The sequence below is a fragment of the Vanessa tameamea genome, chromosome 7 (assembly GCF_037043105.1).
Source record: "Vanessa tameamea isolate UH-Manoa-2023 chromosome 7, ilVanTame1 primary haplotype, whole genome shotgun sequence".
NCBI classification, from domain to species: domain Eukaryota; kingdom Metazoa; phylum Arthropoda; class Insecta; order Lepidoptera; family Nymphalidae; genus Vanessa; species Vanessa tameamea.
The window spans coordinates 8,723,847-8,751,571 of NC_087315.1; the positions used below are offsets into that span (position 1 = coordinate 8,723,847).

The 27,725-nt window shown below is 29.9% G+C and overlaps 1 protein-coding gene across 2 annotated transcripts in view; it reads right to left on the minus strand.

The window, feature by feature from the left end:
* The window catches only part of LOC113401350 (uncharacterized), a 46,245-nt gene that overhangs the window by 15,817 nt on the left and 2,703 nt on the right, over positions 1-27,725 (minus strand). The window contains exons 2-4 of one of the 2 annotated variants that reach the window (XM_026641228.2): positions 21,792-21,885; positions 6,271-6,296; positions 3,349-3,385 (exon numbers count right to left, since the gene is read on the minus strand). In XM_026641228.2, the coding sequence (XP_026497013.1) occupies positions 3,349-3,385; positions 6,271-6,296; positions 21,792-21,870 (142 nt within the window). In that variant the 5' untranslated portion in view covers positions 21,871-21,885. Of the gene's footprint in view, positions 1-3,348; positions 3,386-6,270; positions 6,297-21,708; positions 21,713-21,791; positions 21,886-27,725 lie in introns of those variants that run through there. The other variant, XM_064215317.1, reaches the window with a different exon arrangement.

Consider the following 27,725-nt stretch of genomic DNA (forward strand, 5'->3'; position numbering starts at 1 on the left):
CGGCGGTAGGTTTACATTTAATTCAACACTGTAACGTGACGTTTCAAAAGTACTTTAATTCAAATAGTTAAATAAAGAATCATCCTACGTGACATTGGCGAAATAATCTGTGCCCTGTCGGCACAACTAAAAGCCATCAAACTAAGAATTGAATTAAATAAAGAATATTTTTTGATCGTTATAATTGTCAAAACAAAAATTGATTCAAAACATTGTATTTAATTAAATTCACCGGAAGTCATTATGTGAGATTATTTATTATTCGTTATTAGTTTTTTTTTACGTAAAAATTGAATATGTAGAAGAAAACTTAAATATTTTTGTTGACGTCATCAGTATTCGGAAGCTGTGCACGCGATATGTTTTAGTAAACGTAAGCACAGAATAAAATAGATTGAACAATATTTTAACTGTTGTATTTTGCATTTAACTACATAATATAAAATAAATAAATACTTCTCCCAGTACCGTTTCTTACTATTTTGCCTCGTCAATATCATCTGGTAGTGGAACTTCGCTCGAGTTGTGCGTGGGACTGAGTCTCTTCTAATTCGATAGTATCATAAGCGATTGTTACACAGCTGAATAAAAAGCATAAGTCATACCATATTTGAAAAGGGATCAATAACGGTGAGAGTACAGAAAATTATCAATATATTGAATGATTCGATTGATTCGTGTATCTCTCAGCCCCCATTAGCAATATCGATAATCTTCAACGTTATCAACTTATCAACCAGTGGGCTTGGAAAAAAACAAATGGAAGAGTACAGTGAAGCGCTATTGAGAGTCGAGGTATAGAAATAGTAGTAGCGCTTAATTCCTAACACATTTATGTCTTGCAGGTAACAACTAGTCGTCGGACGTAAACAGCTTTCAAGATTCTACACGCAAATCGTATTTATGTCCCTATGATACTTGGCTTATGTATAAGCGAATAAGAGCATTATAATTCATTCCATATATGCAATAGGTTATTAATTTGATTCGTTAATATTAAATGTATATATTCATCTATCACTCGCGTCATATCTTCTATAGTCAAACCCTTTTTAGTATTTACTGTTAAGTATTACATTAGAACATAATATTCATAAGAACTAAGATAATTAATGAATCGCACAATTTTTAACAATGTGTACATGAGATAGATATAAATTTTGATTATCTGTGGGTTTATATCAATTTGCACAACTATAGCAAATGTATCGATTCGTCTGTTACTGTGATAAAATGAGGACGCTACGTCCCAGCTACCGACTATTTGATATTCGATGCGAAACTTGATATATGACGAGAGATAACATTAACTTTATACTCTCGCTTTTTTTCTTTCACACCAATATTCGTATTATGAATACGCACAATCTATTTATATTAAATATATGTAAAGATTTCTACATTTATTACGTTTTTTGATTCGACGATAATATTGTATAATATTTAATCTAACAGACAAAGTGACATTACGTGAGTAATTTCTTCTACTAACGCTATTCAAAATTATAGCACGATTACTTCGTAGAAAGCATTGAATAATGTGGAAGCCTATACATACGTATAAAAGATGTTATTATTGTTTTAAAATGAGTTAAAAGTTATCTGTTAAAAAATAATAAAATCTTTGAGAAATAACATCATAATATACATTTAATAACCAACAAATATCGTGATTCAAAATACTTCGTGCTTCCTTCCTCTGTGAACGTTTACAGTTAGTCTGAATACTAATACTATAAAACATGCAGACTGTGAAAATCATACGCTTTTCGTGTCTTTTAATTATAAGGAAGTTTTAGATAGTTTGCGGTTACAGTTCGTCGTTTCAATCAAGTTTAAATAATTAATCACTTAAGCGAAAGCCTCGCTTAAGCTTGTTCTACATTTATATTGTTTTACGTTTAGAACACAGATAATAACATATTTTGTCTTTTTTTAAATTAATATAAATTGTTCTAATAATTATCACAACTAAAGACCATAAACATTTAGTTTCCTATTTATATACACACAATATATAATAATCAATAGTTTTAATTTAGTAAAAATCAGTTTGATTGATTATCTCTGTTTCAAAATCTATATTTTATCAAAACACCAGCCAGAGAAATAAGAGCATAAAATAATACTTACTATTAAATATCAAAATTTGAGAAGTAATGTCAAATTACAAACATAAGATGTATCATAGTCGATGCATAGACAAATCTTAGAAAGAGCTAAATTTTATATTTTTCAAGTGTTCACACGTCCTTTAAAATCTGGTAAACAATTAAAAGAGGAATAGAGGAATAACAAAACGTTGTACAATATATTTTGAAATTATACATCAAAATTCAATGTTAGACAGATTGAAGTTTAACTAACTCAATCTAATAATTTTGTGTTAGGTATACCTTAACATTTAGATATCGTCAATAATTAAATCTTCAATATTTTACAATAAGAGTAATATTTTGAGTAAGAGGCTACTCGAAAAGCTAAAAAATATGGTAACTATCACTGATGTTTTTAAAATCGATAATACTATCACGTTTATCAAGCTTTCGCATAACATCGATAAAATTTTATAGAGCGGAAAGTCATAAACGCCCCGTATTACAAGCAATTTCCTGTCCAATGTAATGTCAGAATGCCAACCGATGCCGAACCGAGAAATCAATATTACTTTTGCAAGAAGACAAACCCTAATATATGCTGTTGGCATGGCGATCGTAGATATTAGCATAAGCGTAATGTCAATATTTAACTAACGCACGCATTTCATTGAGAATACATGTGCTACATACAAAATGAATACAATTGCTGATTCTGCGCAGCTATAAAATAGTTTAATTTCAACTCACTGTAAGGCCAACAAAGACTACTGGTAATGACTACAAGTGGGAATAATCGAATATAATTTTAATCTATTTTATTACGAATGGCAATGTAAAAATTCATAAGCTCAAATATACGATTTTTTTTAATGATTTTTACATATTGATATTATGTATTTTCTTATGGATCGACTCAATGTTTTTTTTCTTTCCGGGACTGCGTAATGAAGCATAACATTCATCTGCACAAAATTAAACTCACACTTTCAATATGTTCATCAAACAGAGCAACTTAATTATGACGACGACGTACCGCTTAGGTAACTCTAAGGAATCTAATTTAAGTCAATCTTAAGGTTTTCTAATATTCATGACATCTTAACACAACTATAACGTATATATCTATAACGAAGTTACAAAGCCGAGAATAGATATTTTTCAAAATAATAATAAGCACCATTATTTACATATTCTAAAATGTGATCGTATTAAATCACTTGCGAAAGATAGGTTTAATAAAATATCTTACCCATTTTAAGATTTTCTAATTCTTTTACCGGAACATCCTGAAACAGAAAATATGGCGATCAAGTGTATGTCGAGCTACGTATGTAGATGGGCTACGAAAATTTCGTAGCTCTACCAAATGCAATAATATAATACAAGACAATGTCCTTTTTACCAGAACGCATTACCCAAAAATATATACATAACATAACATAATCAGCCTGTAAATTTCCCACTGCTGGGCTAAGGCCTCCTCTCCCGTTGAGGAGAAGGTATGGAGCATATTCCACCACGCTGCTCCAATGCGGGTTGGTGGAATACACATGTGGCAGAATTTCGTTGAAATTACACACATGCAGGTTTCCTCACGATGTTTTCCTTCACCGCCGAGCACGAGATGAATTATAAACACAAATTAAGCACATGAAAATTCAGTGGTGCCTGCCTGGGTTTGAACCCGAAATCATCGGTTAAGATGCACGCGTTCTAACCACTGGGCCATCTCGGCTGTTAAAATATATATTTTTACATAAAAAAATCTAACTGTTAGATGGTTCTACTGTAAATATATATATAAATAATATAATATAAATAATTTTTAGAAAAACATATATATGGACTAAAAATCAATGGCTGCATCATAACTTGCAACAATATTTTTCTCTTTCCCTTTATCAAATTAGCGAAGATACCTTTAAAATAGTTTACAAAATGTAAATAGTAGCATTTTCATTTAGCACATTGCAAAATACTCAAGAACCCTAAATTTCAACATATACATAGAATGGAACATTAAAAAGAATAAAGCGAAAGATCTTGTTTAATTTAAATATCATTCCAAAATAAACATAACTAAGAAAAATCTTTTTAACTATGAAAGTTTAAAATAACAATAACTAATTTCTAGCTTTCCTCGCTTAATTATATAACGAGTAAAATATCATTTTAAGGGTATAATAACATGTACTAGCGATAAATTAACCCAAAAGGATTTGTAATATGCCCATTTTTTAAGCATTATTATGATCCTACTCATGTTATTTAAGCGCCGAGATGTACCAGTGAGGCGCGTACATCTTAAGCGATGATTGCGGCAAATTCAGGCAAGAACCGCTGAATTTTCATGTATTTAATTTGTGTTTATAATCCATCTCGTGCTCGGCGGTGAAGGAAAACATCGTGAGGAAACCTGTATTTGTCTAATTTCAACGAAATTCTGCCACATGTGAATCCACCAACCCGCATTTGAGTAGCGTGGTGGAATATGATCCTAACCTTCCCCTCAAAGGCCTTAGCCCACTAGTAGGAAATTTACAGGCTGTACATGTTGTTGTTGTTATTTAAGCGAGTGTGTAATTATATCATATAAAATAAACTACAGCGGTGGTACAAAAAAACATATGGCCGCTCTTTGACAAAATTGATCCATCGTAGGCTTAATAAAGCCAGCACGTCAAACCACTAATTGATTATAATCGATAAATTGCTAAGAGTAGTTTAACACTTCGTAATTTATTGAACAGAAAAGGCAACTCAATTAGTAATTAGCCAAAATATTATATTTTCTTTCGAGCAAACTCAGCGAGTAATTAATTGAAAGGTTCAGATACGGGCAATCACCTCTGCTGATAAACTAATGATAGATGTAAATATACATATATATGTAGTAGATGTTAATTAATTCGCTGAATTGAAAATAAGGTTCACACTATAATTACGAAGACTAGAAAATTATTAATATCTAACCTTGTAAATATAGATAAATAATAATTATTCCATTATTTAACATTTCACAAATAAAATTAAAAAAGTACTAAAACTTGTTTATTATTTCAACGCTAAAAATAAAAATGTGTGAGCGAAAATAAAAGTGTAGGCGGTAAGAGCGTGACTTCGAAGTAATAAATCTTATTTGCATACTTTAAGCCACAAACCTCACGCCTGGAATATTAAGAAACCTTAAAATAACCGAATCATTTTAATATTATGACAGTCACTAACGTGTATTTTATATCAAAACATACATTATAGCCTCACAAAAAATTTACAATTGTATACAATACTGGAAATGTTTATTAAAATTGTTATGTAAAATCTCTTCTGTAAAAGCGACTTCTTTGAAAGTTTCCTACTTGACCTTGAGAGTTATGTGTGACGTTTCATGGGATAACTTTGTTAAAGAACAAAGATAAGAAATTCAATGGAGGTTGACACGCTGTGGTTATCTAGTGCTAATAACAACAAGTTATAGTTACGTAATGTTGTGCCAACCATCCAACCAAAGTAGACTTATGAAAATTGAAAAAACACTTACAAAGGTAAGTTAATATTTGATGTGAAACATCTATTAGCGCGCCTTTTCGAACAGAATCTTTTTTTTTTTTTTTTCAAGCAGGATGCTCCTAATACGTATAACCACTGTACTAAATATGATTCCTATAGTTTTGTATTAAATTAACTTATGCATATTAGAAAATACAATGTAAGCCCAAAAAACCTTTTAGTACTCCCTACTCCGTCAGATATAATTGATTCTGAATTTTAAGTTAAGTATCAGTTTGTCTGCTCCTTTCAAAAGAAGCTGACACTATCAGGGATGATTCACATCTTAAAAAAATACAATTTATAACTGAACTGTAGATCCAATGCTTGAAGTATATATCAACGTATCACTAGAATAATGTATATAATATAAATAATAATGTAATAATACTGTAATGCAAAAATATTTTCCTTTTGTTAATGCCCGTCTTACACCCACGCTGTGTATATAAAGGTTCGATAAATGCCGAACTCATTTTATGTATTTATTATAACTCCCTGACGCTCACTCCGTTTATATAAATATTCGATCTATATTAGAGATTATGAACTAAACCAGAGATCCAGTTGTATAAAGAGAACTTGAAGTGTTTCATAAAACTTATAATGATTTTATACTTACGGACTTTACTTCTCCAGTATCTTGTTCTGAAACAAACAACATTTAAATATGTTAGTATAAAAGTAAATAAATGTTGTTTTTATATTGTGTTTAAATTGTATTATTTGTAAAAGCTTGTGTTGACCTTTCATATGACATTTAAATGGTTAATTTAATCTGTAAATATTAAAAGGTAGGCCTGTAATTGTGCTACGCCTAAAGCCTCTTCTCCATGCTGATCCAACGCGTTTGGTTAATACATATGCGAACGATTTTTATGGTAATTAATAGATAGTTTTCTCTCGCTCTTGTCATTCGCCTAGAACGAGATGAATTATGAACACAAATTGACCACATGAAAATTCAGATGTGCTTGTACAGGTATGCACGTACAACCATTGGTTAAGATTCACATGTTCAAATTGTAATTCAAAGTTATTTTTTTAATACAAATATTTTAACAACTGCTTATGTCACGTACACAATACTTCGACGGTTAAACGATATCGTAGACAGTGATAGTTATTCAATTCAATATAATTATACTTTTCAAATAAAAAACATAAAAAGCCTGACATGGCATTAATAAAATATTTTCTAAAATATTTCAATGAAGCGAATCTGAATTTATACGTAAATATTATTAAGTATATTCAATAAAATTAATGGAGAAACGTGCTAAACTTCCAACCACTAACCCAAATGGAATTTATATTTAGGTCAACTACGCATGACATACATACATCATTGATAGCCGAAGTTTGACACACAAATATTATGTTAACACATATCCCCACAATTTTCCAAGAAATATAGGAATGTTACTTTTCCATCTAATATTTAGGCAAATATTTTTTCATTTTACTAAATCTATAATATAGTAATCGCTTCATTAATAATGTAACAAACAAAATATTCTAAAGGAAAATTGTCTCATAACATTAATTAAAAATTAAGTGTTTCTGTTATATTTAAATTGGAAAGTAAAGTTACATTCTTATTATACCGACACTTTCAGTTCGTTTTAGTACTCAAATAAAGTTTATCGTGTGTATATAAAGTACTATGGATCAAGGTCACACTTATAATAATTTCTAACAAGAAACTCTAAGAACTCCCGTAGGAATAACAGGTTCTGGATATAAGTGTAATTCTCTAGCCAATAAGCGCCGTCTTTGTGATGACAATTATTTCTCAGGATTGACATAACAAGTTTACGTACTGCTCTTAACACACTCCGTTTATGAAACTACACAGTTTATAGTGACACACTTACAATTCTATAGCCTTATTAAAATTTGTTTAAAAAAAAAACCTTTCAATAGTTTGAATAACACAACCTAAACAAAAAAATAAATTGTATATTATAATTGTATACTCTGCTGCTTTCATGGACTAGGCGCTAATTTTACTTAATATTAAAAGCATGTCGTGTCTATATCATGAGAAATGTAATCATATGTATTTCTTTATTGTCATTTTGTTTTGTATACCATTGAACATAAAAAAAAAAAATTGTTTATAGCAACGCAATTTTACAATATAACCGTTTCAAAAGTGAAAAACAAAAAAATCATCCATACATTAGATACCATAAGATTTATGCTGACCAACGCCAGACAACCCTAACCAATACTTTTCAATCTCCGTCGGCAAACACTTTCTAAATCCGGAGAAGCAATATTACCCTTCAGGCATAATGAATTTCTCAGAAGTTGACATAGCTTTACAAAAATACCTCGTCTTTTAAGCCCACAGATAAGGAATGTAGATTGTTCAACGTTCAAAACACTTAAGATTTTCGTAACCAATGTACGATTCCTGCCAATCCTTAATAAACGTGTAACGTAATATATACTCAAACATGTGTATGTAAGAAACATTTCTATTTACTTTTAGAAAATAATGGAAAACGCAATGTTCTTTAGGGAATTTTGTCCAAAATTCGTTACCGCAAGACTGCGTCTTGTGATCTTTTCTTTATCATGGTATCATGTCGAGATATTGTATATAATCATATAAAAAGTAATGGCTTGAGAATTCTTGAAATTTCTGTAATAATTGACAAGAATATAAAAAAAAAATATCTAAAAAATGCTATATAGCATTTAACTTTACCTATTTATCTTTAGTTTAATTTAATTTATGTTTATAATTCGTTTAAATTCTCGTACTCGGCGGTGAAGAATAACATCGTGAGGAAACCTCCAAGAAACCTCAGGAGGAAAATGTGTACCCTCCAACCTGCAATGGAGCAGCGTAGTGGAATATGCTCCAAACCTTCTCTTCAAAAGAAAAGGAGGTCCAGCGATGGGAAATTTACAGGCTGTTACTGGTATTATTATCACTATTAACTTACTTGTCTTTTTTAACAACAGAGTTATTTGGCATAGACTTACATAGCCTTCTGGTGTACTATCAAATATAATAAATAGTAAAAGAATATGAGATTGAGACAACGGCATTTTTACGACTTTTAAATGATTTTAAATATACCTAATAGAATCTAAAAATTGCTATAACACTGTTTTATTTTGCTACAATGTTATAAGCGTTTTAAAGTTTTCACAGTTCCGTGTCTGAGACAATGACAATGATTAACGTAGTTATATGCAACTTAGAAGCAGAACTCGAGTGTGCTCATTCCAAAGTGAAGGATTTCCGTTCGTCGAGTGCCTTTGTATTGCAGCGGTCGATATGCTACGAGCTTTATCACCCATTGTGAGATAGTTTGATGCTTGAAACTCTTACCAGAAAGTACTTTGGAGACTGCTTACTTGGCAAATAAACGCACTAATTTTTGTCAAGCAAATGACGGACTTCTAGTATATATGTTGTTAGAGCTCTATTAGGCGACTTATTAGCCTTTTTCTTTTTTGTACATTTATTTTCCGAATCTTTACAATTTTGTCATAAGTAAGATATACTTACTTATGACAAAATTGTCGTATCTTTCAGGTTGTAAGTCACAGAGGCCTGGCTCGGAAACTATACGATATGAATGTACATTATATTTTGACATCCTATTGTAATATATATTAATAAATAAAAAAAACAGATAAACATGTTATGCAGTAAATCTTCAATTCAATTAAAACTTTAATGAAAGGTATGTTGAGTAAGCACGTTCAAGTCACGTTGTTCGCCGGCCGCCCCGTGCCGGACTGAGGCAATACTGCTTGTTATTATTATATGACAAAACTTTGTCTCTACTCTGTGATAACAATGACTGACAACTTCAGTGCCGCTTTATACAGAATATGATATACCTATAAGAAATATGATTAAAACAGTAATATTATAAAGACCGTCTCATAATTTTAAAAACAAAGTGAAACTTTATTCTTCAAGAATTGCTTTGTCTTATTCTGAGCTTGTAAATTAATTAGTTTTTATTATAATGTATGAATGTTGTCTGATTAAAATTGAATATTAATTTACAATAAAATGTGAATATTAATTTAAAATAAACTGCGGCTATGCCCTCGTATTGAAATTGACTGCATTTCATACATTTCTGTAGCCATAAGGCATTAAAAAATTAGTAACTTGTCTATATTATACAGTTACACCCTGTGGTAGCCGTTAAATATGAATTAAGTTAACATTTGGTATCTAAAGATTAGCGAAATAAAATACATTGCTCGAAATAGAGTTTTTCAGTTTTCTCTTATGTCACAAAATTGTAGAACTACTTGTAGAAGAATAATATTTATCTGATGCTACAATTTACATTATTTCCTATCAAAATCACATTTACATGAGTTATATAAATACATCATTACAATGAATATCATATGATATTAGGGTATTAGGTGTGAGGTTACGTGAAAGGCGTCGATAGATATCATCGAACTCTTACGGGTCGCAGCCTCGTGAACCTGCTTAGTGAATTCTGTCCTCTGTACGGTTATATTGTAATTGCAAAATGATATAAAATAATATTTTATTGTAAAGCAGTGTAATTTCAGATGCAAGGGATATGATCTCTAAGTTCCCAAGGTTAGTGGCACATTGGTGTTTAATTAATAATTCTAACAGCAACAAAGCGTCTATAGGTGGTGACCACGTGCCATCGGGTGGCAGATTTTTCGGACCATCTATCTACACCAATGACCCTCCAGTATTTAATCAATCGTCGAGGAATAACGGCGACATCACTATCGATGAAGACCTTGCCGAGATGATTATTGTTTGTTACGACTCTTAGATATTATTTTAATGACTACCATTAAAATTAATTAATATTGTTCTTTATAGTATAGTACATATCTAAAAAAATATTAGGCTTTTGTAATAATGTTTAGGTATTTTGAAAGGATATAAGTTTTTTGCTGCTAGCAAAACTAAACGAAAAATAAGAAGCACACAAGAACTTTATACTTTTATACTAAAAAAGAGGTTAAATTGATCAAAAATACAAAACAATCTTATTTTTCAAATAATTTTATATACTAGCTCACTTATAAGCCATTAGTTCTAAAAATTTTCCGCACGATTTAATTAAATCCAGTTCGTTTCAAGCGCAAATATTTCACTTCAAACGAACAACTAATATACAAGACGAAGGCAAGACGAGGGTCACAATTTATTTACTATAAAATTTCAGGTTTTTACAAGCGGCATGTCTACACGACCAACTGCGTTGATCTATTTTACGAGACACGAATTTAAATAGGTCCTTAATGTGTAGATTGTATTTCATTTGTTAGTAACTAAGCACCTATTATTAAATGAGAGAATTATGGTAAAGTCCTTTAAAATAGACCTTTTTTGTTCAATTTATTTCAAGTTAACTGAAAAGTTAAAGAGGAAAAAGTAGACATTCAAACAGTTCATAAAATTTTTGACATTTAAAAACTAATTAACATAATTATTAATGTATAAGTTACGAGCATCGTGCAGAACACGTTCTGGTTGTGGATATGACGTCTCATTGATATTAAACACAATAGAATTGAGCACAGTTAGGGTCACGTTTATATTCGTTGCCGCCAACGCGCCCGCTAGACACGTAACATGAACGTAATTGTCTGCTCGTTTCCAGTGAAACTATAAAGTTAAAAGAAAAACGTTAATTACAAGCAGTTACACGAAGGAATTTCGTAATATTTTACTTTACTATATCACATAACAACAGTCATTGTTTTAGTTTTAAGTATTTAATTACATGTAAACATTTATCATTTACAATTATGATGATGAAATACATGCTTTGAACGGTTTGGTTAGATGAAAAAAAAGACAGAATGGTCCTTAAAAACTCATTAATTTCGCATAACCTATTCTCATTGCGCCTTACATTACCCAACAAAGATATCTTTCAAAAGTCTTTTAGTTTAAGCTTTGTATTGATAATAATCTCAATAATGAGGATAGTATCTGCCTGTAATTTATAAACATAATGTGTCTTTCATTTTAATAAGTTTATTTATTAATACTTACTGGCAGCGGATAAACCTACGTGAGCCAAGGGTATAATTATCCTAAGTTTAGGTAATAAATGTTATTGTACAAATACTTTCATAACTTGAAATTGATTTTTTAATATGCTCTGCAATCGGCAATGACACGTTATGATGGAAATGACAAGAAGAATCTCTTTATTTTCAAGGTCTTTAAACGTTGTCGAAGCTCTATTTAATTATCGTTTATTGTATTTCCAAAATTATTGTATTCATATATTTGGTTAACATTAAAATATATTTAAATTTAGCTTATTTTTGAAACAATGTTGTCCTTTATAGCAAAATCACAATTAATATTCGGGAATCGTAACGAGATACAAGCTCATTATGAATTTTCAGGTGTTTACTAGTGTTAATTAAACTAAAACCTTCTCAGCGTTTTATTTGTATTAAAGCCTAATCTAACATAAATAATAGAATAGAGGAGGTGCTCTATTTAATTTATTATAACAATATGTAAGAGTTGATTATGAATATGCGAACATATGGAAATAAATAAAGCTCTAATATTATGTATATTATTATAAAAACATGTTTTATACTACTCTAACGCGCTGTCGTCTATTACAACCTAATATCAATGATTGTTTAAAATATGTTGTAAACAAATACTGTTAATGACTCGTCCCGAATATTGTTTGTTGATAATGCCAGAAACTTCCACGAAAATGTCAACAACTGCGCAAAGTTTCGACGGATGAATTATTTGGTTGGTCGGTTTATATATACGAGTACATATTACATAATACGCGAATATTTTGGGTATTTTTTTTATTTTTATTTAAAAGGTACGCGGCGAACACGCCACCTAATGTTAAGTGGTCATCACCGCCCATAGACACTGGCGTTGTCACCAATGCGCCACCACCCTTGGGAACTAAGATGTTATGTCCCTTGTGCCTGCAGTTACACTACCTCACTCACCCTTTCAACCTGAATAGAACAATACTTGATACCTTTAACATTAGCATTAGCAGCCTGTAAATTTCCCACTGCTGGGCTAAAGGCCTCCTCTCCCTTTGAGGAGAAGGTTTGAAGCATATTCCACCACGCTGCTCCAATGCGGGTTGGCGGAATACACATGTCGCAGAATTTCGTTGAAATTAGACACATGCAGGTTTCCGCACGATGTTTTCCGTCACCGCCGAGCACGAGATGAATTATAAAAATTAAGCACATGAAAACTCAGTGGTGCCTTCCTGGGTTTGAACCCGAAATCATCGGTTAAGATGCACGTGTTCTAACCACTGGGCCATCTCGGCTTGATACCTCATCTATCTAATTATTATATGTGTATTTATTTTAATTTACCAAAATTAATCTTAACGGTATATATAGTTTAGCAATCGTTGATTGGAAATCTATTTGCATTAATCTAATCCACGTATAAAAACTACTATATATTTTAAACGAAGTTTTTACTATCCTACTACATTATTGTTTTAGAAACTCAACTGAACTTTCGAAATTTTGTCTATATTAAATTCAACCGCTCTGAAACCAAACGTTTCCATTTGAACGAGTAGAATGAAAAACATTATATTTGTTTAAAATTATTGTACCTACGACGTAGTAATGAACATTATATATTTTGTATATTGTCAGCACTGTCTCTAATGAAATTGAAAGATAAAATGCATAGAAAATCTTAATAACCTTTTGAATAGTGAGTTAGTATTGTTTTATTTTAACACAGAACATAGTATACAAATTTGATCAGAAACCTATATTAAAAAATGTAATGTTAAAGAAAGATATTTATACGATTTTATTTTAACGAAGATTATTTGCGGGCCTTTTCTAGGTTACAATTTTACTTTACACCAATAATCTCATTAAGAAACTATTCTTTGTGTTTCTGTGAAAACGGAACCGTATATTTTTAATATTACGTCTAACATTCTTTTTTATTTCTTTTCAAACTCTCACACATTTAATGTGAAACACATTGCAAACATTACCCGCGGCATAAAACTTTATAACACTTCAGCAATAGCGTTTAAATGGAAACTTTCAAATCAAATTATACCGAAGTAATAAAAACACGGTTGAATACATCTTATTATCTTAAAATTCTTGAAAATTACTAATTAAATTTATCCCATTTAACATTGTACAGTTCATTATAAAAACATTAAATTTAATACTTAATTGTATTCGCTTAACTTCGCATCGTTCCATCATATCTTAAGTTTTAGCAATTACGAAATATGGAATTGTAAATTTATTTGAAAATAAATTAGAACTTTTTCTGTCTACTGGACGACAAAGCATTCATTAGCCTCCTCTACTAGGAGGTTATTAGAGCGTAACTGAAAAGGGACTACCACCAACTAAACCAAAATGTAAATAGCAATTTTAATTATAGAACAGCTGCCTCTTATTCTGGATTAAGGTATTCAAATAATTTTAATTACCTCATAATATTTCTATTACATTAACAAATCCAAATTAGTTAAATGATATATGTGTACCATGTCTCAATGTTTCGAATACTGTGGACTGTTTATACCAACAGTTTCAACTAATACGGCAAGAAGCGTGGGACCCATGGGCCTGGTTTTCCTTTAATGACCACAATCAAAGAGTATTAAATACTTATAAACAATATTTCTCGGAATTGTAACGCTAATGTTCCAGAATTTGATTACATTAAACGTAACAAAAATAAAATATTTAATAAACAAATAATTTATTGTTACTATTTCATAATTATATTAGAAAATAATGATTAATATTTTAATAGCAATAAATTGTAATTATGTGTCTAATCCACGCTTGTATTCGTCCTCATAAGACCTGCATTATACATACGTACATACGTCAATGTCCGATAAATAGTGCAGGGCAACTAGAATATGAAATTGATTTATTAAAAGACCGGATAGGAGCGAATTGATTACTTCTGTTTGGTAAAAACATATTGTAAACGGATCTAACATTTCTTGTAATGTTATAGTTACTGGTGAATATACACTGCAGTTAAAACATGGAGAGTTTGGTTTCGTTTGTTTTTAGGTTTAAAATTATTTACTAAAAGTCAAATAATAAAATCAAATATTAGTTAGTCTTCTGTTAAACAAAAATTTTGAATATTTTTCACTGATAGAGGGGCTTTGTGCAAGCCCGTCTGGGTAGGTACCACCAACTCAACAAATATTCTGCCGCCAAACAGCAGTACTCAGTATTGCTGTGTTCCGGTTTGAAGGGTGAGTGAGCCAGTGTAACTACAGGCACAAGGGACGTAACATCTTGGTTCCCAAGGTCGGTGGCGCATTGGTGATGTAAGGAATGGTTAATATTTCTTACAAAGCCATTGTCTATGGGCGGTGGTGACCACTTACCATCAGGTGGCCCATTTGCATTTGTTTATAATTTGAACACATTTTTATGTATACTTATTTCCTTCACAATTATACATGATAATACTTGTGACCAACGTTTTTTGCCTAATCTTTAATCTGTTAAATAAAAAACTATAAAATAAATTATGTGGAAGACTGTCGAGTCGACTGAAAGTAAAAGCAGATTTAAATGCTGTATTTGAAAATTATCAATTCAATCTGTATGTAACTACATCAAAATATTTAAAACGTTGTAATCCATTTCAAAAATATATAGTATTTAAATGTTTTTAATTTAATGTACATCGGAAAAAGATGTCTAAAATCGATTGCAATATTTGTACCCGGACAGATCAAGAAGCAGTTAATCAAACAAACGAGATATTAAAAAATAACGTTACAAATGAGAAAAATAAACAGGTCTCGTTTTTTTATTTTAGAAATAATATACCTATATTCTATTTTAATATTAAGTGCTACGAACGTAGAGACGTGCTACGTTTGCTACGATAAAGTTCTTAGTACTAAACTTAGTTTAACGAATATATATAGAAATCGTACCTAATAAAAAATCTATACTTTATATATATATAACATATTTTAGTCAGAATATATATAATTCTATACTGATAAATAATATTTGTTTTTTTGTGATGTCACATCAAAAAAACTAATAACCTACAAAGAAGCATTTTAAATCGTACGCACGTTTTCGGAGGTTTTATTACTGTTAACAACAGTTAATACGTAATGTTATTATATAAAAGCAGCGCTTAGCAGTTTTATCAAAGAGTATGCTCCACGACACAATCGACTTACTACAGTCCAAATTATTTTCATTGTACAACTGTTCGAGCGCTGTTTAGTAACAATATTTTTAACGTTTTACTTTTCCCATTTAAGTTTTTATATGATGCGGTTTTATACCAACGGTTATAACTCTCTTGAATATTTTACAATACGCTGTTAAATATATCTTACCCTTATAATATTTTACTAGAAAATAAATATACAGAGATATGAGGCATGTTTTATATAAGCTCAGTGAGGTGTAACCAGTCACTGAATCGTTAAGCCTTTGATCTAAGTCCACGTGGGTGGTTGAATATATTAAGAGTTAACACAACCCGTCAACGTACCGTATGTTAAGTATATTTACGAGCACAGTGTCTAATTTTATATTAGGGTTTCTGTTGGATAATATATAAAATAATATGAACAAGGATAAGATATAATCTAAATAATTTTAACTTAAATTTCAACAAAAAACGGAAACCGATGTAAAAGTGATGTTACAAAAAAATTAGACTCTATTTCAAAATACCATTTCAATTTTCAACAAAATACCTGTAATTCGCAAAAAAAAAACACGTTTTATTTTGTAATATTTCTATAGTTGGTTGTTGTTGATAGTTATTGTTTACAAATTTATATTTACATAATATAGTTTAGTAATAGTATTTACATACATACATACATACTATAGTAATTAATATATTTTTAATAATAAGTAATTTCATATCATGCATTTTTATTTAATGCATTTGTAATGACATAACTATAATAACGTTGCTATGGAACAACATTATAAGAAAGGATTTGACAGTAATGGTATTAAATAATGAATGAAGACATACAACAATCTTTAGTTACACTAGCTAACTCATTCTTCACATTGCGAAATCACAATACTAGTATTGCTATGTAAAGCGGTGGAACATGTAGTGGCTGCTTCCCAGACGACCTTACACAAAGTCAGTTTTATTTAATGAAACCTTTTAGTAATGATTAACTTAGTAATCCTTATTTAAAACTGTACTAAAGGTTTTTTGGGGACAAAAAATTGTTACTTTTTTTAATATTAAATTTTCCGGTATTAAAGATTAAACGAATCTCTGAGCGTCTTGTTGACCTAATACGAGACAGTTCATACGCAACTAAACTAACATTTTATTTGCTCTTATTTATGAAACGTGTGAAATATTATTTTTTATTGAAAGCGAATTACTTTATATGTTTTTTTAATAAAGTAAAAATATTGATTCCAGACTGAGCTTTAAATAAAATAATAAAACAATTGAATAAATAGACTACTTTTACATCAAGACATCATTATTTTGAAAGTAACAAGATCTCATATCTTTACTTTCAAAATAATGTAAGGTCGTTCGTTCTTGTTTAATATTATTTATTAGATTGACTTACGGCCTCACTGATGAAGGGAATAACGAGGTTTTAGAAGCGTAGGCGTGTATTTTCATTATCTTCCGTTTTTGCACGTGTTTAGCGACTAACAACTCGTTTCTAAAGGTCGAATTTGGAAACGCCCTTCGCAATGTAATTATAACACTAATTAGTAATTACACAATAACTTCCAGTCTAAAAGTTAACATGGAACTGTAGAATAAAATTAAATAAACTCATGCAAATTGTACTTAGCATATATAAAATAAAAAAAATATATTTTCCATTGCATTTTTTTAAGAAACAATATTAGCTCTATCATATATTAATTGTACCTTTTGTATTTATGACAGTATTTTTATATTGGCTACTAGGATTTTATGCAATACCCACCACACGGCACCGGCACGCGGCACACGCAATACTAATATTGTTGTGTTCCGGTTTGATAAATGAGTGAGCCAGTGTAAAGATAATAATATAATAATAACATATGTAATAAGAGGCACAAGGGAATAACGTCTTATCAGCCATGAACGGTGATTCATTGTCAATGTAATGAATGGTTAATATTTGTTACAGTGTCTATGTCACTGGGCGATGGTAACGATTGACTATTACGCTTTATTTGTCTGTCCGCATTAATTGTTTTATGAAATCGGTTTATTTAATTTTAATAATATGATAAGCTAATTAAATAATATATAAGTGAATAAACCTAAATTATTTAATAAACATTTTTAATATCAGCGTCTACTAATCTACTAATGAAATGATAAAATTCCTCTACGTACGTACGGACTGACGTTACAGGGATAAATGAAGACAATAATGTGGTTTTAATATTATGATAATGAATGTTATAATCTTTTCTGAATTGCTAAAATCTTTAAAAATAATTTAATTATACAACATTTTCTAATTGTCGGTGGTTTATTCCAGACTATTCGCCGAGACTTAATCCTACAAAAATAACTTAAAAGCATATTGACGACCATATTGCTTAGAATGCATTACAATATTTTCTTTACAACATTTATATCAGATATACAATTATTTATTATGAGGATACACTTTCACACACTTCTGTTTTGTTTTTTAATATTAATATCGTGAAAGTTATAGTCAATACATATGAAAATATTACTTATTTTTATATTAAACATTTATCTGCCCACGTAATCGTACTATCACTTACCTCTTATTATTCATATTCTATCGAGCAACAATACTTCGGATTGTATTGTTACGGTTTATTATGAAGAGTGAATACCAGTGTTATTACAGGTTCAACAGTAATAATAGACTGTGGGTTGGTATTGTCGATGTTTTCTTTTACAAAAATAGTTAACAAGAAGATGAATCCAATTGTAAAGGTTAATTAAAATAAGGGATGTATGAGCAAATGAAAGTTTACCTTTTGTTTTACCTATAGTAAAAAAAATACTAATTTATTTTGTGTTACTTTAATCACGTATTTTAACTAAGTTTATAATTTAAATAATTTATTTATATTAACTTTGTAATAGTCAATAAATATAGTTTAGTCTGAACTCTAAGCCTTATGCCGAAACCAGACCGTTATTATTTTCCTATCTAAAAGAGCTCAAAATAAATGATCTATATATTATGATTATTCCAACTTACTATTAGTATGTAAAAATATGTTTAGTACGATAACATCTCGAGTTAGAAGTACTTAATAGCACTCATCTGTCAACAAAAACTTGTCAGAGCGCCGCGACGCAAAATGACTGAAACGACACCATATGTTGAATAGTGTAATTACTAAATAGAACGCGGGCGAAGCCGGAGCGAATCGCTAGTTATATATATACAATTAGAACTTATTATTTTCACAAGTAAAATACAATTAAACGTACCAATTTAATTGTTGATTTTGTTAATATAATATATTTAGCAAATCTTTATTTAATATTCAATGATTAATCAATGTAAGTATTAAAAGAATTGTCTATCGAGCGAGGAGTTTACTCGTAGTGTAAATAAGTGTAAACTAATTTAATTTTATAATTAATTGTCGGTGTTGGCCTGTGCCAATAAATTCGAGCACAACCAACATGTTGGTCGAAAGTATGCCATATAGTTAATGAAAATTCATTTGTTTTTTTTTCTATTTTTTTTACTTTTAGTTCCATTTGTTTTATTATCTTGATTTATAACACTAAGGCTCGTCAAACGCTAATGAACCAAAAACAGAAAACCGATAGATAAACAGGAAAATAGGGAGGGTTTTTTCTTGGCCTATTTATATACATACAATTATTTCGTATATATTTATGAAGTTATAATATCAAGTATACATTTCTAAAAGTTGTTAAATATTAATCCCAAACTTACAGGGAAAAAGGGTTACTTTAAAAATAATATTTGTTACTTTGTCACTTGACTTTATCAATAGCCTCGGATACATGATAATACGCTTAAAATAGTAACGAAACTATATACTATTGTGCTAAACATTAAGATTTATAAATTTCAGGCAAAATCCTTTAAAATACCACTCACTCTTTAAAGCGCTCTTTGTATATCGCATTGAGTATTGCTGTTTAACGATAGAATATTTGATGGGTACGTTCCCAGACACTTAAACCTCGCTTAAGTTTTGCAAATAGGGTATCATGAGGTCTGAATTCATAGTAGATACTGACTTTTTAACGAAGATTATATCGTAGATCTACATCTATCTACAGATCAAGATTTATTGCCCCATATTGTAAAAGATAAAAAACACATTGCAATCACGCTACGTGTACGTACTACTTTTACTTATGGTTTGGTAAAGAATAAGTTTTCTATGACATTTATAGGATAAAGGAGTTAGCAGTATATAATAACAACCCCCGAAGCGTACTCAAGTTAACAATAAGTAAAGATAATAGGTCCTATATATAATATCTATATATATATATATATATATATATATATATATATATAAGTAAAAGGACTAACTTTATAAGTAAATCAATAAATATATCAATAATCTATAATCTCAATAAATTTTATATCTCCAATGATCTTTGTTCCCTGCAAAGATTCATTACGGCGTATTTTAGTCGCTAGCAACAATTTTTTTATAAGAATGACAATAACTTTCCTCAATATGTTACTTCTGTGAGAACGTCTGGTGAATAAACACAACACACAAGCGAATTTATACGAAGGGCAGTAAAATAGAACTAAGAGCAAAGTCACTAAATCCAACTAACTCACAACGTTACGGACTAACTTTATACAGTTTTAAGCTTATAAAACGATAAATTACACTAAAGAGTTTGTGAGATAAACACTTAACTTCAAACTGGAGCTTAAACATCAACTTTAATTATGTTTCGTGAAATTCGTGATCAAAATGAAAGGTAATAATTTTCTTCCTGAAATGTAATTTGGAATCAGAACGCTATTCTAGAATTATATTAGAAATTTGCCATCGGCGTGAAAGTGAAAACAAAGAAATGTTATTAAAGAATGGATGCCATTATTTTTTATAATGCAATGTATAAAGCCTGACAGTTTCAATTTCGCAGCGCTAAAAATAGTTGGGTACGTCGTGAGTCTGAATAATCTAGGATCCTGTGACCTATTTTACAGCAATATTTTTTCCTTTATAAATCTTTATGCTGTTATTTAATAGGATTCTTCTTTATATATCTCTTGGGTCATATAATGATTCATACTTAATATTTCGTTAAAATTACACAAAAATTACAAGAATCTTAACACATTAAAAAATAATTGTAAGTGGCCTCTATGAATTAAAATATACATATGTATATTATAATAAAATAAAGTTTTAATAAGTCTATGTTAGTCAATAGAATGGTGGGAAGAACACTAACAGTGAGTTGAAGCACCACGGTGAAACGCAACGCACATTCTTACAGAAATATAAGAATATGTTATTTTAACAATAACGTTAGTTTAAACTCTTATGTTAAGCAAGTATAAACACTTAATTAGTGGATGGACATCGCATTAATGTTGTTTTTTGTTTTCGGATTCTGCCATAAACGTAACTCTTTAATACTAAGTCAACACTTGTACCGAACGTATGGCGAAAGGATCTGTTCTTATTTACAAAGACTAAATTACAAGGTAATTAAAACAACTCTACATAAACAATCAAGCTATTATAAATAATTCCTAAGGTCCAAAATATCAATGAAAACTTTTATCTAACGAAAAATTAAATGAAGTACTTACGAGTTTAACAACAACCCAGATTTTCATCTGTACACAATGAGATACAAACAAATGAAACGAAACAAAAGAGAAAGTGATCGACAGTACTTCTGGATGTTTTGATAAAAGAAAAGATCCAGCACGCATCAAAAAAGCGCATCATAAGTCGGTTTTAAACAGTTCACAAGTGAGATCCGAATTGAGTTCGTAAATAATAAGAACTGATATTTATACTTTAATTAACTTCAAATAATATGAAAAGATTTAACTATATAAAAATCCGTATAGAATTTAGGTGTAAAGGTGATTTATTAAAAATTACAATTATTAATCAAAAACATACCTGTATTGTGCGCTATCGGGGCAGATAGAACATTCGAACATGTGACAACCAATAACGCCAATATCACTGCTGAATTCATCTTGGTTGCTTGTATCTGTTGAACAAAAAATAAGTTACATAAACAATATAAACCTTATGTCACATTTTTGGAAATCAAAATCAAAATTTTATTCAAGTAGACTTTTACAAGCATTTTTGAATCGTCATTTTACAAACTATATTAAGTGAAGCCACCACCGGTTCGGTATGTAGATTCTACCGAGAAGAACCGGCAAGAAAATCAATAGTTACTCTTCACTTTCAACATTTAAAATACAAAGCTATCTTAGTTAAATACAAATATATATGTTTACTAGCTGTTACCCGCCGCGTTGCTCGCGTAAAATATGAATATATTTACAAATTAACTTAAAATATTACCTTAATGTAAGACCTCTTTGTATACCAAATGGTGTGATGTGTTCAGCCCTTAGGGTAGAATATTCAGAAACGCTTAAATACGTATCTACTTATTTTTTATCAGTATCCCAAAAATAAAGTTTCATGTTTCTATCTTAAAAAATTACGGCCTTCTATACAAACTTTCAACCCTTATTTCACCCCCGTATGGGTAGAATATGCAGAAACACTTAAATAAGTATCTACTCCTTTTTAATCAGTAGGTATGCCAAAAACGAAGTTTCATGTTTCGAACTTAAAAAATACTGATTTCCATACAAACGTTCAACCCCTATTTCACATCTTTAGGGGTAGATTTTCCAGAATTCGCTCCTTAGTGGGTGTCATGATATGTTAGTTTATAAGTGTACAGTCTAAAGTATAAGTTTTATGCTTCTAGTTCTAAAAATGATACTTTCAACAACTTACAACCTTTCATCCCCCTTTTCAATCCTTTACAGCACTTTTTCCAAATAAAAAGTAGCCTATGTCCTTTCTCAGGCTCAAGACTATCTGTGTACCAAATTTTAATACAATCGGTCCAGTAGTTTTGGCGTGAAAGCGAGACAGACAGACAGAGTTACTTTCGCATTTATAATATTAGTATGGAAGTATGGATAATCTATCCTGCCTGGAAGTCAACAAGTATAAGCTCCACGCTGTTTTATCATCTATATACTTAATCTTGTATTGAAAAATATGCCTTTTTTATTAATCTATTTATTTGAAATGATTTTAATTTATGATTCGGGTAAGTAAAAAATTCTTACGGAGTTTTGTTATAGAAACGGTTACCTTGGAGGAGGATTTATTGACTTTGCGGAGTTGGCAATTTGGCGTTTTAAGCTTATCCTTGCGTCTCGTGTATATACAATGATTATCAAAGTGATTAATGTTAATGTTAAGAAAATTCATAGTAGTCGTATACTATATATGCAACTTGTTATTAAACAAAGTTTATATGTGTGCGGCAACAATTGAAAGACCAAGCCATGTTGACTACCTGACGCTAAGATGTCACCTCTGGCATTGGCATTGGAAGTAGTAAGGCATAATATACACTATACAGATACTTACACTGTCATCAGTCCTACCCTTAAAATTGAAGACTATTTCTGCATTGCACATATTTTAAAATGTATATGTCAAATGTAAATGATGTAAGGTCTTCTCCAAAAATAGTGTAAAAAATTAAAAGAAAAATATTTTTACAAAACTGAGATAAAAATGAGGGACCGTGTAATTTAAATTAATATTCAATTTGACGCACCGCCAACGAGTAAATCGCGTCAACATCCCTTTGCCAGCGGGAGAAATAAATGGTAGTGGGTTGATTCTGAAATTATCAGTCTCCTCTACTACTAAAATAAAAATTGAATTATTTCCACAAAAAAAGGCATTCAAATATTTTCATTCTAGTTTATTTGCAAGAAATAATAATAATTTAACAGTTATTAAAACACAAAATAATGATTCTTGATTAGATTAAAGTAGCGATTAAATAAATACAAACTGTTAATTACGACGTAATTGTATTTATAATGTATTTTTATATGTAACAAAAACTAGTATAAGATCACTTGGTATAATTAAAGAAATATATGTATAATTCAATTCCACCGTCTACGATATGAAAATGTAAAATAATCCAAAACAATAACAGGATCAACAAGTGGAGCAATTTATAGATTTTAAAATCTGCTCCAGTTGCGGCAGCACTCGATGCTGTTCTGGTGACCCAGTTCACCGCCCTCACACCCGTGTCCCGGTGAACTTCTGAACCAGTCGCTATGTATACGAATATTGTGTTTGTTGTCGAACGAATCAATCTCTTTTGAATGTTGACACTGTAGTAGTTCATTTCATTCAAAAATCGTGTGATTAGAATATTAGTTTTAAATATTATTGGAATTCGAACTAACATAAGATATTTAAAATAATCAATTAAAATCAGTATTGAAGACTAGGTATAAAATTATGATGTACTCAAGTTTAATGTTATTATTATATATAAATCTTCACCGACCGTTTATAATTGCAATATCGTCACAATTTCTTTGCTAACTCATTTTTGCGTTTTTTTTAAAATATTTATTGGGAAGTATAATTTTTAAATTTAATATATTATTTCATACAGTGTTGCCATCATTCGCAAATAATTCGACAACTGAATTCGTTGTATATTTCTTAAGTATATCTATTAAAACTTAATCTTATATCTACAAAATACAATGAAATACTTTATAACATGTGTTATCTTGTAAATATAAGCAAGGAATATAACTACGTAAAACTAGAAGGATATAAGTATTTATAAATTTAAATCAATTTCATAAATTGTTACTTTGATTACGGATGTCTAAAAACATGTAGTAGGAAAATAACAAACAATGTTTGAAATTGGGGCGAAGCAATTATTTATCCAATTATAGCCATATCACGTCAGAAGTTCGCACTTATCAAGAACAGCCTCCAATAATTATTTATTGACATTGACGAGGGTTGGATATTATACGTATTTATTTAATATTCGCTCATGACATACCTAATCATTAATACGCTAAAGTATTCTAATTCATCGAAAAAACGAGAATGCAATTCACATCTATATATTAAAATCGTTGTCTGGTATATAGCTGATTGATATTATAGACTTCGAAAACCGTTTGACCGATTATATCATAAACTTGAAACAATAATGTATGTTTTTATTGAAGAATGTTGTTTAACTATCCGCTTTTCTGTAACTTGCCACAAACTTCGTTAAAATCAATTAATTAAAAAATTATAACAATAAGTTATTGTTGCAGTATTACTGAAATCATAACTAACAATTTTAAAGTTCTATCAATTTTATTTACACTTGATAAATGTTCCTTAAATAGCCATAAATGGATCTAAAAGAACGGCCAAACCGCAACACATCGTGAAAACACATCGTTAGGAAACTGGTAAAATTAAGCCAACTTCCAGTAAGATCTTAATATTTAGAGCAATATAAAACGTAATAGTATATAAATACATAAAATCTATGTCTGTTTCAGTATATGTTAAAAAAACCAAGCCTTATTTAAAAGTGCTCTTATTTTTCATTGTTACGTTTTTCAGCGCTGGCTACGTCCTACTTTAGTTCCACGATGTGAAAGGTTTTGGTTTTACTACAACGACAACAAAGACAACGAGACGAACGAAACTGTAAAATATAACAACCTGACGCGGTGTGGATGTGTCATTTTATTTGTAGTTTTACTTGAAACGTACTAAAACACAACTAAATCAAAAAGAGCATGCCTACTATAATAGCATTTATTCAAACTTCAACATTAAACACTAAACTCACGAACAAATAAATTAATAATTGTGGTTATTTAAAATCAGGAAAAAATTACGTATACCATAAGTACAATAAAGTAATCTTATCTGTCCATCTCCGGCAGTGATACCTTAGTTCATGAAGTAAACGAATATCCCTTTAGCAGGGAGATTTGTCAGCTTTTAATCTAAACTGATCCAAAGTCCGGCTAAGCTACCTTTTGATGAATCCATTGTTTACATATCCAGCTTAAGCAAACCCGTATGTGTAATTCTCTTTATACAACTTAATTATTATTTTTTTTATAACACGAATTTTTATTTTATTTCAATATATTTTCATAAATTTCCTTTTTATTTAAATAAAGTATTATTTATTTAACGCACCTTAAACAACTATCAAGATTAAAGTTATACTCGTATTATTAAAACCTATTCTCAGTATTGAATATAAAATTTCCAATAACAATTTAATTAAGAAAGCCCTATAAGGCGTCCTCGTAAATTGATACCACGATACTTTTATAACGATCACAAAAGAACGTAGAGTGGTCCGCCATCATTCTTTGTACGTCGTACATATACCTAATCATCTCTCGGCGCGGAAAATACGACAAAGACTATAAAATAAGATTAATGTACACACACCAATCTCTATTATGCAAGTAATCTCCGGCCGACAGAGCTACAAGCTCCACTGACATTAGATTGGTTTCCGGTATCCTCTTGTAAGTCACTTGAGGAGTCGTCACGCCGGACTTCATCAAATGTTTTATCCAGTAATAACCAATTGAATTGTTAGCATTTCATTTTCATTTTGTATAAAAATATACTCATTAGCGTAAGAAACAAGGATAATAAGATATTTTTAACGATACATACCTAAATAATATAAACTACAACTATAAATTATATAACACAAATGAAAAAATAAAACAAGTTTCTCAAGAAAATATCAAAGAATTCTTTTTTAACAAGGCGAGCAAAAGCTTCCAAGAGACCGTAGTATTTACGCTAATGCAAGTTGGCAATTGATATTATTATAAAACATCTCGTTAGTCTTAGTAAGACGAATATTTGAAAAAAAATTAGATGTATAACACAAAAACAAAAAAAAGTTTTCGTATATTTAACAAATACTCATATTCTTGTTTTATTATTTCACAGTACACTGCCCTATCCTACCGTCCCTACCTGAGGGTAGTTAAGTTAGATTTTATAGTAATAATTTGAATTAAATTTAGTATTTTACCCTCATTATAGTTTTTTAAATAATGAGATAAAAACAAATACTATGAAACGATCACTATCGAGTATTGCGTTTATACCGCATGTCTATTAAAATTGGACCTGCGCCTAAAAATAGAATATTATTAATTTTTATAAGAATAGTGTGTGTATATTTTCCCCCGTTTTTTTTAAAAGCAGCAGTTGTTTATTGAAGGCCTTTTTAACTTTGTCGTTTCATAAATTCAAATCATTTGTAAAAAATACATTAGTAAAGAAGGCATATTATTCGATACAAGATTATATAGATGATAAAAAAGCATGGAGTTAATGCTTGTTGACTTCCAGGCAAGATATATTACATAACATAACTAACTGTATGACTGTATTTTTAGATGTTGAAAAAGAGTACCTACTGAGTTTCTTGCCAGTAGCTTCATTTAATATAGTTTGTTAGATGACGATATAAAAGTGCTTGTAAAAGCTTACTTGAATAAAGTATGTATATTTTGATTTTGCTTATCTATGAAAAACAGATGTAGTATACGATCCCATGCACAATTTATTACATTATAACTAGTTTGACTTATTCCTAACACTGTTTTAGGCTATGTAGACATAATAAATGTTATAACTCGAAAATATATACGTCTTTTATAGCCTCATTACATGAAAATCGTCCGTAAAACAAATTTTCGAATATCGCAATGTCTCTTTCAAACTTAGAATTTTATCTTTAAGTTAATGTTATTAATAATTAAAAAGTAATTAATAAATAGTAATTTATTAATTTAAACGTAGACGTTGTATTAAGAATATAAATCACGCATCAATGTAAAATCAAACAAACAATACAAAAAAATAGATACTTAAGAAGCACAAACTTGACATTAGTAGGTACAAAAAAATTGTTATATAACATATAACGTCTACCCACGTCCGCTCTGAAACTACAAA